Source organism: Sarcophilus harrisii, chromosome 6 (assembly GCF_902635505.1).
Source record: "Sarcophilus harrisii chromosome 6, mSarHar1.11, whole genome shotgun sequence".
Taxonomy (NCBI): Eukaryota; Metazoa; Chordata; class Mammalia; order Dasyuromorphia; family Dasyuridae; genus Sarcophilus; species Sarcophilus harrisii.
Window position 1 is genome coordinate 248362154 of NC_045431.1, and position 13048 is coordinate 248375201.

The following is a 13048-nucleotide window of genomic DNA, read 5'->3' on the forward strand; positions in this document are numbered from 1 at the left end:
GATAGGACATAAAGAGGACTGCAGGAAAGAGAGTTTTTTCCAGTAGGGTTCAAATGATAGTTGAGTAGAACTACATGCCAATCAATGAGTATAATGATCTTTCCAGAAAAAAAATGAGAATACTGACATAATTACTTTTGCTAGAGAAAGAGGGGGAAATGTTACCCAGGTACTCAAGAAAGAATGTAGTAGAAGTAGAACTTCAACCCAGATATTCCAGCCACTGAGAACAGATCTCTAATCAACCAATCAATTCATCAACATTTATTAAGCACCTACTATGTTTAGGCAACGTGTTAAATATTGAGGATATAAAATGAGACAAAACACAGTTTCTACCTTCAAGGACCTTACAGATTATTAAGGGGAAAAAATACACAGACAAATAAATACATACAAGCAAGTTTTATATAGGATAAATAAGAAATTATTAACAAAAGAAAAGAAATAGAATTAATTGGGGGTAGGGAAGGTTTCCAGTAAAAGAGGAGATTTCAGCTGAGACTTAAAGAAAGCTTAAGGAGGTTACCAGGAAGAGGAGATGAGGGACAATTGCAGGTACTGAGGGCAGAAACAGAAAATATATGAAGTCAAAAGGAAGAGTTTCTTGTAAATGGAATAATTAGATCATGATCATTGGATCAAAGACTAAATGTTGAGGAGTAAAGTGTAAAAAGACTGAAAATGTAGCAAAGATTTGTTATCAAGGGCTTTGGGTGGCAAGTAGAACATTCTGTATTTGCTCCCAGAAATCATAGAGAGCTACAGCAGTTATTGACTGTGGGTTGTAAAGGAATATAAAAGGACAACACTTTAAGAAGAATGTTTTAATGACTGAATGGAGAATGGATTGAAGTGGGGAAAGACTCAAGGCAGGCAAAGCCACCAGGAAACCTATTATCTACTTCAAATCTCTCATTTTCACATGACAAAATTGAAGTCAAAAGAAATAAAGGGATGTGCCTAAAGTCACCTACAAGAAAAGAGAAAATTGTTTAATATTTTTAAGTGCCTGCTATTATTCAGGCACTGTGCAAAGCACTGGAAATAAAAATAAAAGCCAAAAAAACTCCTACTATCAAGGAAATCATATTCTAATGGAGAAAACAATGTGCAAAAGTAAATAGTAGGCAGGATCTACATCTAGGTCCTATGCCTCCAAATCTTATTGTATCAGCCTCATAGAATCATAGGATTTTGGTGCTAGAAGGTACTTTAAGAACCATCTTATCCAAAAGTCTCATTTCATAGATAAAAAAATTGGGAAACAATGTAGTAATATGATGTTCCCATATTTTACCATATCCCTTGGGAGCTGGAATTTTTAGCTCAGAAAAAATTAACCAGCCCCTAGCAATAAAAAAAAAGAAATGAACTTATTCTGGAATGACACCAGACTATAAACTCCTTGAAGACAATATCAGAGCTTTCTGGTATCAGGCTCTCCTATGAAAATGATTAATAAATGTTGATTGAAAAGAAAAAGGGCCAAATGAGGGAACCACTGCATAGCAATTGAACCACAAGAGCTTAGTTCCTTACCCCAGAGTTATACACTTTGTTCAGTGACCAAACTGGGATGTTAATCCCAGTCTCCTGATCTCCTATACGGGGCTCTTCCAGTGCTAGGATAAACACATGTTTTCCCACTACTAAGATAAACTGGAACAGGCCTCAAGAAGCCCCTGATTGAAGGGAGGGGAGGACAGAAGAATGAGACTCCCTCCTATTAGTCCCTAGATATCAGTAGTGGTTTCACATCACATACAGAGAGGATCTCAGTGCCCATTAATCTTGCCTGGGATTCACTTAGAGGGACCATGGGGAAAACTCCTGTAGTTCAGCAAACCACTCCCATGAGAAACTATTCAAAAAAAAAACTCAATTACGTTGCCAAAGTAGCCAGAGCAATACTATGAATGGACACACCAAAACTTGTACTTATTTGGGTTTTTAATTTGTGAGACAACTTAGACTTCATCTAGTAAGACTCTGTGATATCCCTGACCAACTCCATTCAGTAAAAGTGTTGTCTCTCTCAGGTCACCATGTAATAAAGGGAACCTAAGTCTCTCCTTGCTTTCTGAATGAAATCAAATCAGAAAGCAAAGGCATAGAACTGAAACACTTTCCTTTCCAGTAAATTCTACTGCTTTGGCAAGTCATGGGTCATCATTCCATTGAACACAAAACAAAAAGATTGAAGAAAATCAGTGTATTTTTTGAAAGGACTGAGGTCAAAGCATTGCATGTCCAAAACAGTCTTTGGATCAGAGCCTTTTGCTAGATGGCTCATGGAGGCAGAAGCATTGGATGGTGGTAAGGAATATGACTTTTTTCTTTATTTTCATTTCGTTGTCTAGATAAGCATCATATTTTTTTAAAGCTGGATGGTACCCTTAGAGATTCTGCAGTCATGGAGTTCATGGACTCCTTTGGCAGCCTGATGAAGCTAATGGATTTCTGACTTCTCAGAATCATTAAATTCGACAAATGAGATCAATAGGAATACAACAGAAATCAATTACGTTGAAATAATGTTATTGAGATGTGAAAAAATAGTTCAGATTAAAAATCATAGATCGAATCCAAGTCTTTTATTTTATGAGAAAGCAGAGACTTATAGAGAAGTGACTTTCCTTAGCCAGGTTAGGATTGAAACTAAGATCCTCCAGTGGCAGATCTAGGATCCTGTCCCCTAGACTAAGCTGTTCTGGCACCATCATTTTAGAAGGATCCATTAACTATCCTGTCTGCTTCTACTCACTCTCTGTGCCAGAATGATTTCAAAGATGTCATCTATTAATCAAGTTCATTTAAAGGAGCAAACCATTTTGCAAACCTAAAAGCTATACAAATGGTAGTTGTTTTTGTTGTTATTTTAGAGGTAAGACATATCTTCAAGCTCATTGGTAATCACTCTCTCATTTTACAAAAATGAATAGTGAGGTCTAGGACAATTGAATCACTTGCCTAAAGTCACACAATTGTAGTACAACCAAGCTGGGGCTCAGCCCCAGAGCTGAGCCCTTTCCACTATGCCACACTGAAATTCTTTTCTGTATCCTAATCTTGCATCTTCAAGTTTAGGAAAATCACTAATATTTATGTGAAGTGACTGGTATAAATGAAAGAGCCTTTCACTGTAATTCAAGTCCCTTTGGTTCTATACCCAGCTTTGCTGCCAAATTGCTATATCACTTGTCTTTTCTGAACCTCATTTTTCATCTATAAAAATGTGGAAGTGTGAGCTACTCTTCAAATAATGCAATTCTTGGTGCACAGTAGGCACTTAATAAATGCTTGTTGACCTGACTCCAGCTCTGATGCATTCCATGTGTTATGTTCTTGTGTTCCTTTCAGCACTATGCTCTAAGAGTCCCTCCCAGTTCCCGCATGATATGTCTCACAATCCTTTAGAAGGGACCTGCATCTGCTTCTTCTCTGCATCTCATGCATCACTACACATGTTACACAGCATGTAATAGGCATTCAATAAATATTTCTTAAGGATTCAATGAATAGTTCTTCAAGCAGAACAGAGCTCCTGTAAAAGCTCCAACCTCTGATTGTGATTGTGACAATTTTGTGTCGATCAAGGCAGCAGTAAATATTTAGTCCAGCTGTCTGGAAGAAGCTAGCAAGATGAATAGCCAAGTCTAACTTGACTAATGAGGAAGCTGATTCCCTTTGGACAGGATTGAGGGCACTTGTAATTCATTAGGAGGTTAAAATTTTGATTTTTCTTAAAGGGCTCCAAAACCAGAGTCCCCAGAACATTGTCCAGAAGATAATTCAAGAAATTTTCATCTTATAAAATCACAAAATTATAGTTTTAGAGCTCTCAGCAACATAAGAATTCAACTAGTCCAGCCCCTTCATTAGCAAATGAGAAAAATCATGCAGAACTCTGATTTGAACTCCTATCCTCTGACTGCAAACCCAGAGTGCTTTACTCTGCCCTCACACTGAGGAAGAAATTTCCTTCTACATGTTCTGATGAAAATAGAAAGAGAAGCCTTTTCACCATGTGCCATTTATGATCACATTACCAAAATCCTCCACAGAAGAGGTGTCCAAGGTAGAAAGGGCCTTCCTTTCTTTGTCTTTGAACATTTTCTGGGTATCAGTTTATTGTCTGGCATGACTTCCTAATCTTCAATAAGTCCAAAATTGAGGAGCTTTAAGTATAAAGAAGAATTATCCCATAGACTCCACAGTTCTTTGAAGTCACCACATGCACAGACTCAGGGAATCTTTGTAACCCAGAAGCTTACTTTAGTTCAACTCTGTTCAACATATATTCATTAAATTCTTCCTACATGTCAAACACCAAGTATTTGGATAAATCTGCTGCTTTATCATCAGGGAAAATCAGTGGAATATAGGTCAGGAAATTCAAAGATTTTAGAAGAGACCTTGAGACATCTCATTTCTTTTTTTTTTTTTTTTTTTTTGCTTTAAAACTTAAATTTAAAAAAAAGAAAAACAGAAAAAAAAAGAAACAATTGTCATGTACACAACAGAATTCTCTTCAAAATACGTAAATGTCTTTCAAGAAAGTATATATAATAAAAAAAAAAACTGCATTCATAACTGTCCTTTGCTTCCTCTTAGGGTTTCTTGTGTTCTCTGCTGTGCATTTTTTATTTTATTCTTTTTTTACTTTTTTATTCTCCCTATTTCCCTCAAGCAGGCTAAATTTTATCATGGATATATTTGTGCTGGCACACACTCATATAGACACAAACACACATACACATACAAATATACACATGCACATATGAAAATGTACATATACATCAGCCCACATATACATACGCATATACATAAACATATATATGCATTATCTCGTCTCCTATTTCTGCTAACTTCTACTTCCACTAATTAGCTTGCCTTGCTATTACTTTACCTCCCCTTGCCACCACCTCAACGATCCCTCCTTTAGCTTCCACCTTCACCCTTTCCCTTTCTCTTTACCCCTTTCCCATTAATGATATACACTTTGTCCAACTCCTAATAAAATAAATATCCTTCTCTTCCCTGCTTTATCCTTTTCCCTCACTCGTGTATTTATAGCTTTTGGAGGGTGTTAAACCCTTCTAGGTATATATTTCCTAGTTTAATACATTCCTGATTCCAGTAAGATTTCAGACCTATCAGGTCTCCTCCCTTATTTAATACCTCTGTGTCTATTTTTGCTCTTGCACTTAGCATAATTACAGTTTTTCTATGTGGTTTTGTTTTGTTAGAATCACATCATATTCAGCTCTTCCCCAGTCTTTACTTTTGGACTATTCAATTATCAATGACAATCTTATTCATATGGTTTACATTTTCACATATAAAACATAAAAATGTTGACCTTACTGAGTCCCTTGAAAGTAGTCTTTAATTTGGCCAATTATATGTCAAGGTTTCTATTGAGTTCTGACTTGGTTGCAACAAAATCCTGAAAAATCTAGTGGATAAATGTCCATTTTGGTCTTTCAGTATTATATATAATTTTGCTGGAGTTAATATTTTTGGCCCCAACCCTATTTCATTTGCTTGTTCAATATATAGGGTTCCAGGACTTGAAGTCTTTTATTGTAGCTGCATATAGTTCTTGTGTTAGTCTAATTGTAGCTCCAGTATATTTGAATTTTTTATTGTACCTTGTAAAATTTTCTCTTTGATCTGAGAATTTCAAAATTTACCTATGATGTTCTGTATGTTTTCCTTGCAAGATCTCTTTCAAGGGTTCTTTGGTGGGCTTTTTATATTTCTACTTTCCCCTATTGTTCTATCCTTTCAGAAGAATATTCTTTAATTATTTTTTGTATTATTATATCAAGGTTCTTTCTTTGATCATAGCTTTCAGTAGTCCAAATATTCTTCTATTTTCTTGATCTTTTCTCCAGATCTTGCCATGTCTCACATACATCCTAGGAAGAGTTATTGGGGCTCAGAAAGAAGTAATTTGTCCTAGTTAAGAACAGGTTTAGGATTTTGACCCAGGACTTCTGAGGATCAAAGAAGCAGGAGAGTATTTTGGAGTATAATTTTTAAAAATTTAGACTATCTCTGATTCTCTATATAACTAATAAAATTGAATAGTTTCCCTTTTATGTCTCAAGCACCATATCTAAGGGCCCCTGCTTTTCTTTCAAAAGAATTTGAGGTTATTCCTTTTTTATACATATCACTATCATTTCTCAATGATTTCCTACCTTGCCACAATAGAACCCTTCCTGAAATAACTTAGTTTAGTCAAACAAAATTTCCATTTATTTTATATGTCTGAAAGCATATATCTCATTCCACACCAATTGTTCATCAGGTGAGGTGAAAGGTAGAAGCCAAGTTTCATTATCAAGTTCTTCTGTGTTATTTAATGTGATGAAATCCAGAGAAGGCAGAAGGCAGAGGTTGGAGGGGAAGAGCATTTCAAGCTTAGGGGACAGTTAGAAAAAATGTTTTCAGTGGGGAAGTAGAGTGTCTCGTGGGAAGAATGTGAGAACAATGTGACTGCACCACAGAATATGTGACAGAATAAAATGGGTAAGAAGATTGGAAATGTAAGAAGAGATGAAGATAACAATGACTAAAAAGGAGATTTCATATTGAATTCTGGAGACTGGAAGTTAGTGGAATAGATTGAGTGCAAGGGGAAGAGTTGACATGATTGGAAGTATGCTTTAGGAAGATCCCTTTGACAGCTGAGTGGAGGTTGGAATGGAGAGACTTGTGGCGGGAAAACCAGTTAGAAAGCTATTGCAATTTACAGGCATATGGAGGTGGGGGCCTGTAGCCGAGTGGTAGCAGTATCAGAAGAAAAACATGGGCACATGCAATAGATGTTATGTAGGAATAAATGAGGAAAGATGGGAAATGATTGGATATGGAGAATGAGAGAAAATAAGTAGTTGATAAAATCTACTTTGGAAGCCTGATGACTAAGAAGATGGCAATGTCTTCCATATTAATAGCCAAGTGAAGTCTATGTGTCCTAATGGGTAAGTTTGAATCATTGAAAAGAGATCTACTTGGTTCCAAATAGATGTTGCTGATCATCCATCTTTTCTAGGTTAAAAAAAAATTCTGCCCTCACAGGATCATAGGGTCAAAACTGAAAGAGACCAATTTTTCCAACCTCCTCATTTTATTTAGATAATTGAGAACTACCCAATATGACAGCTGGTAAAAATAGGAAAAAATCCAAGAGTCAAGCCTTTCTTTCCTAGTCATGTGCTAAAAACATATGACTTTGGTTAAATGTGACAGCTGTCTTCAAGAACTGGAAAGGTTGGCATTGAACACAAGGGGTCTGGCACTAGGACTTCCTGTGCCCTCAGATTTCCCTTAGAGTCTCATGTGTTTTTTCCATGTATCAAACCTTTGTGGTGTACTGCATGGAGTGCTGAACCTGGAGGCAGGAAGATCTGACTACAAATCCACACCAAGAAGCTTTATTGAGTGTGTGATCCAGGCAAGTCACTTAATGTCTCCCTGCCTCTTTTTTCCATCTATGAAATGGAGATAAGAATAGCACCTAGGGTTTTGTGAAGAGAAAGAGAGATAATATTTATAAAGGCACTAACTATTACAAATACTTTTTTATTATTAAATTTAAACTCTCCTCAAAAGCACTGTGTGTATGAAAGGGAAGAATGTCCCCTGGCTTGAGGATATTATTTTACACCTACTCTGCTTGCTCTTGCTTCTTTCTCACACTTTTGTGAAATCTCACCAATTTCAACTGACTGGTTAACAATGGGAAATCTAGTGGATGGTGGTCCAAGAACAAAATTATCAGAAATTCAACCATTCAGGGCTATTCCTAGAAACTTTGGGAGGGAAGATATTAGGTACTTCCTGGGAACAAAATTTCCAGTGTGAAAAGTAGTTGGGAGAAGGAGCCACATTGAGTATATTTAACAACTATTCTTCCTTCTTTCCCTACATTTCCCCATCCTCTTTTTCTATCTATTCTTTTTACCTTCTACTTCTGCTCTTCTTCTATGGCTTCACCTTTTAGCTCTATAAGTAGAAGTTTACATTATTCATCTCATAATTTGGAGGGTAGACTGAAATCCTGACACCAGAATCTCCTCATTAAATGCACTTGAACAAAGACAAAAAGAACAAATTTTCTTTGACAGTCTTTTCCTCCACAAATGGCAATAGTCTGTCTATAGGACTTTTTCTTAATATTTTAATTCTTAGCATGTTCATCTGATCTTATTGTGGTACCATGGTACCTTTTACATGCTTTCTTATTTCCTCATCTAAGGTGGATGTTAAACTGGAGGTAGAATGAATCAAGTAGTAAACTTGTGGAATTCAAAAGATCAGAAGAAAAAAATAATAGAAATAAAAAAATAGACCAAAGAACCATCTAAAGTGTCTTGAGATACTAGTGACAGCAGCAAAGGCTCCTGTATCAGCCAGCTGCAAAAATTGACTTTCATGACCAATGCCAGCACTGCCTTAATCCAGCAGCTAATAGACCTGACCCTGGAAGATGCTGGCCCAAGTGAGCTAGGGAACATGTTCAAGGTCCATTGATTATGTCACTCCCAGAAGCACTATTGGTGGTTATGCCAGTAAAGAAAAGGATTTCTAGGCCCTGAAGGTACCACTTGGTGACTTATACCCTCTATTTACTTTCTCGTTGCCCTTGTCAATGAAGTTAGAGTTGACTATCCCTAGAGAGGCTCTTTTTCTAGATATGTGTGTTTGTGTGATGTACATATCTCAGTGGGTGTGAATGAAGTGCATTAGGGAGGGAAGGTCCTAGGATAAAAGGTATATTACCTACCAAGCACTTTAACTTTCAGACTATGCTCTTCCAAGACTCCATTAAATGGAAGAAAGAATATATTTCTAGGTTTCTAATTTCCATCTTTTCTAAACCTTCTCAATATATATACTTCTGAAAAAGCAAATTAATTAACCACTGTTAAGTAATAATGGAAGATTTTTCATATTGGGAGTTCATGAGAAATGATGTTAAAAATTACAACCACTCAGGATTATCCCCACAATGCTAGTCAATTGGCCTCCCAAGACTCAACTTGCCTTTTCAAGTGCAAGGCTGAGAGAGTAAGCATAAAGAGTTTTGCACTGATGATATACACTATTAAACTGAAAGAGAAAGATGGCAGCAGAGAGATCATGAAATTTTACTTGCTCCATGAAACAATGAATTTAAAAATCAAAGAGTTAAAAGTATTTCTGTCAAAGGATCCTTAATATAGTGAAAGTTCAAGATTCTATCAGTCTATTCTCTAGAAATGGCATATTATCAAGGAAATTCAGGAACTTGTCTTGACTTTCTATTTTTCTTTGATAGGTGACATGTCTTCTCCTGCTATTATTCATCTCAATCAATCTGGTCCCACTGAATTTGTATTCAGAGTGTTCACTTCTTCCCCCAAGATTCAGGTTCTCCTATTTTGCTTCTTCCTTTTTCTCTATGTAATGATTCTCTGTGGGAATGCTGCCATTATCTGGGCTGTGTACACAAATATCTCCCTGCAAACCCCCATGTACTTCTTTCTGTCCAGCCTGTCCTTCCTAGAGATCTGTTATACAACTACTTTAGTTCCACTGATGCTCTCCAACATCATGGGGGAAAGGAAACCCATCTCATTGACTGCTTGTGCAACCCAGATGTTCTTTTTTGCCACCCTTGGCAGCACTGACTGTTTCCTATTGGCTGTCATGGCATATGATCGCTATGTGGCCATCTGCCATCCCCTACAATACACTCTCATCATGACCCCACAGCTGTGTATCCAAATGGTGACTGGACCCCTGGGTCTGGCTTTTTTTCTTTCACTGCCACTCACATCATTGGTTTTCACCCTACCCTTCTGTGGACGCTTCCTGGAGATCAATCATTTCTTCTGTGATATACCACCTGTCCTACAGCTAGCTTGTGCTGACACTCGTGTGCCACAGGCTGTCCTCTATGTGATAAGCATCCTTGTACTGACCACCCCCTTCCTACTCATCTGCATTTCCTATGTCTTCATTACCATCGCCATCTTGCACATCCCTTCAGCTGAGGGACGCCAGCGAGCCTTCTCTACCTGCTCTTCCCATCTCACTGTGGTCCTGCTACAATATGGCTGCTGCAGTTTGGTCTACTTTCGGCCCCCATCAAGCACTCCTGCAGATGAAGATCGGTATCTTGCATTGGTCTATACCTTTGTCACTCCCCTCCTCAATCCCGTCATTTATACCTTAAGGAACAAGGATGTCAAAAATGCTCTGAAAAAAGCCATGAGCAAAAAGGCAGCCTTTGAGAATCTGTGAAGGTGGAGGGTAGGAGACCTGATGGTGGCTAAGAAATAGAGCCCTTAAAAAACAGAGCTCCAACACATCATTTCCCACAATTCATACTTCCTTAGTTACTTTAGTTTCATAAAGAGTGCTTAATAAATACATATCAGCTGGCTTATTGTTTAGATCCATGTCACTATAGATTTTTTTGTTCTGTTTTGTTCTGCGATTCTCTACCTAGGTAAGCAAATGTGGATTAAAATACAAACTTTTTTTAATAAACAGACTGAAACCCTTTTAAAATGACACACAGTGCTTTCTGTTTATCTTTCATTAGAGCTGGGTACCAACTGGAACTGACACTAGAAATTCTGGTTCCTGGATTCCTAGAGATAAAGAACATTCTATTAAGAGAAATAAATTTTGAACCTTTAGGAACAAGACTTTAACAGGTTTGTTGTCACAAAAAAATCCAAGTTCTCTCAGAGTGTAATCACCATACAAGCAGAAGTAGGCCCTAAATGTTCCATGTAATCAACTAGAACCAAGAAGAGCAATTTTGAGTATGTTCCATGCGATGAATCCTCCTTATATATACTATCTCATTTGATCCTCAAAATAACACTGCAAAATAAAAGATAATTTTGTCCCCATGCTAAATGGTAAGTTTCAGTTATCGGTGAATAGAAAGATGTACCTTAAAATCTAGATTAAAAACCTTTTTTACAGAAGAGGTCCCACCCTACATAACAGACTGGAAAATGTCAGTTCTTCATGAATGATCTTCTGAGTGGATCCCCTAAGAATTCTTCTAGACTCATTGCTCTGAAACTTAGGAAAATGTAGACAAGAAAAACCCTACTGAGAGGCAACTCCCTTATGTCCCATCACACTCATCTCTTATTGGATGGTATATGTCTTTGGTCGTAGGGACCGAAGAAGCTCAGAGAAGATGGTGAGATATCTTCTTCCAATACTTTCCATCTTAACTAGTCTGGCCCCTTCAAGTTTGTGTTCCAAGTTTTAACCACTTCTCCCAGTATCCAGGTTTTCTTTTTCTGTTTCTTCCTTCTCCTCTACATAATGATCCTCTGTGGTAATAGCACCATTATTGGGATTGTGTGTGCTTACATCTCCCTACACACTCCCATGTACTTCTTCCTGTCCAACTAATCTTCCCTAAAAATCTGTTCTACCACTATTACTGTGCCCTTGCTTCTCTCCAACATTTTGGAGCTCAGAAAGTTAGTTCATCATTTTTTATAGAACAATAATATTCCATTATCTTCATTACCACAGCTTATTCAACCATTCCTCAATTGATGGGCATCTCTTCATTTTCCAATTCTTTGCTCCAAAAAGAGCTACTACAAATATTTTTGCACATATGGGTCCTTTTCCCTCCTTTATGATTTCCTTGGGATACAGATCCAGTAATGGCACTGTTGGATCAAAGGATATATATGCACAGTTTTAAAGCTCTTTGGGCATTAACTCCCACAATCATGAAACTATATCAGTGAAACGGTTGGCTGTCCTTTGTGGAAATAGTGTTTCCACAACAATTAGAAGGTCAGGACTTTTAAGCAGGTGCACATACCACTAAGTTTTTTCAGGAAGCACCACATTGTTAATTAATTTCCATTGATAGGAAAAAACTATAATTTCTATCCAAAACTCTGTATGTAAATTTAGGCAAATAGGTATATTTCAATAAGAGCCCAATTCTCTGGTTTCATGCACCCCAACCTTCTTAGATCCTAATCTTACTTTTCTCTTGAAGCAGAAGGATAGCCATTTTATGATATGTTGTAGAATCTTTTTCTTTTTAATATTTTATTTACATATAAAAATTACACATAAAATAGATTTCTTAAATTTTGATATAGTGGGTAGTGAAGAAAAAAATTAGTTGATTGCTAAGTTCATTAAGAACTGATTGTGCATATATGTAATTTGAGCAAATAATAATTCTCTGCCTGGTAGCTTTTCAGTGACTAGGATAACTAAGTGCTTCTAGGTCAGATAGGAACAGAGGCATGTACAATATTTTCATCCTGTTGCCATTAGTCCCTGGTATATTTTTGTAATTTCTTCTTAACTTGCCCACAGTCATACTGTTCATAAATATCTGAAGCCAGACTTGAATTCAAGTCTTCCTCACTTTAAAAAAAAAAGTGATATATTCATTTTGCCATTTAAGTGCCTCACAGATTATATTCTAATAAGAGAGACAGAACAAAAAGAAGACCAAAGTTTTCTGTGGGGCACAGGAGAAATTAGTCACAAGATAGTCAAATGAAACTATATGCTAATCAATGAGCAGTGCTCTCCAAAAGAAATAAGAATCCTGATGTGATTACTTTTCTTAGAGCAAGAAGGAAAATGATTTACACAGAATAACACAGACAAAATCTTTCAAAAGTACAAACTGAAATCAGCTTTCCTGTCTCTGAGGCCAGATATCTAGGTAATCAACAATCAGTGTTTATTAAGCACCTGCTGAATGCCAAGCTCTATGTTAAGGATTAAAGATACAAAAAAAGACAAAACAGTCCCTAACTTCAAGGACCTTACAGGCTAATAGGAGAAAAACCACTCATAAATAAATATATGCAAGCAAGTTTTACTTAAGTTGTTTCACATTCTGTTCTATTTTTTTTTCTTTCTTTATATTTTGTTTCTTGGTCTCTTATCACTTCACTGGTTTCCCCAATTTTAATTTTCAAAGAATTTTCCTTAAGATTCTGGATCTCTGTTTTTGGTTAGTTACCTT

The 13048-nt window shown here is 36.7% G+C and overlaps 1 protein-coding gene across 1 annotated transcript; it reads left to right on the forward strand.

The window, feature by feature from the left end:
• The first annotated feature begins 9342 nt into the window (after positions 1-9342).
• Positions 9343-10305, forward strand: LOC100913714 (olfactory receptor 10Q1-like). Its single transcript, XM_003773970.1, has one exon. It carries the CDS (start codon positions 9343-9345, stop codon positions 10303-10305), a length of 963 nt encoding a protein of 320 aa, XP_003774018.1.
• The last annotated feature ends 2743 nt before the right edge of the window (positions 10306-13048 follow it).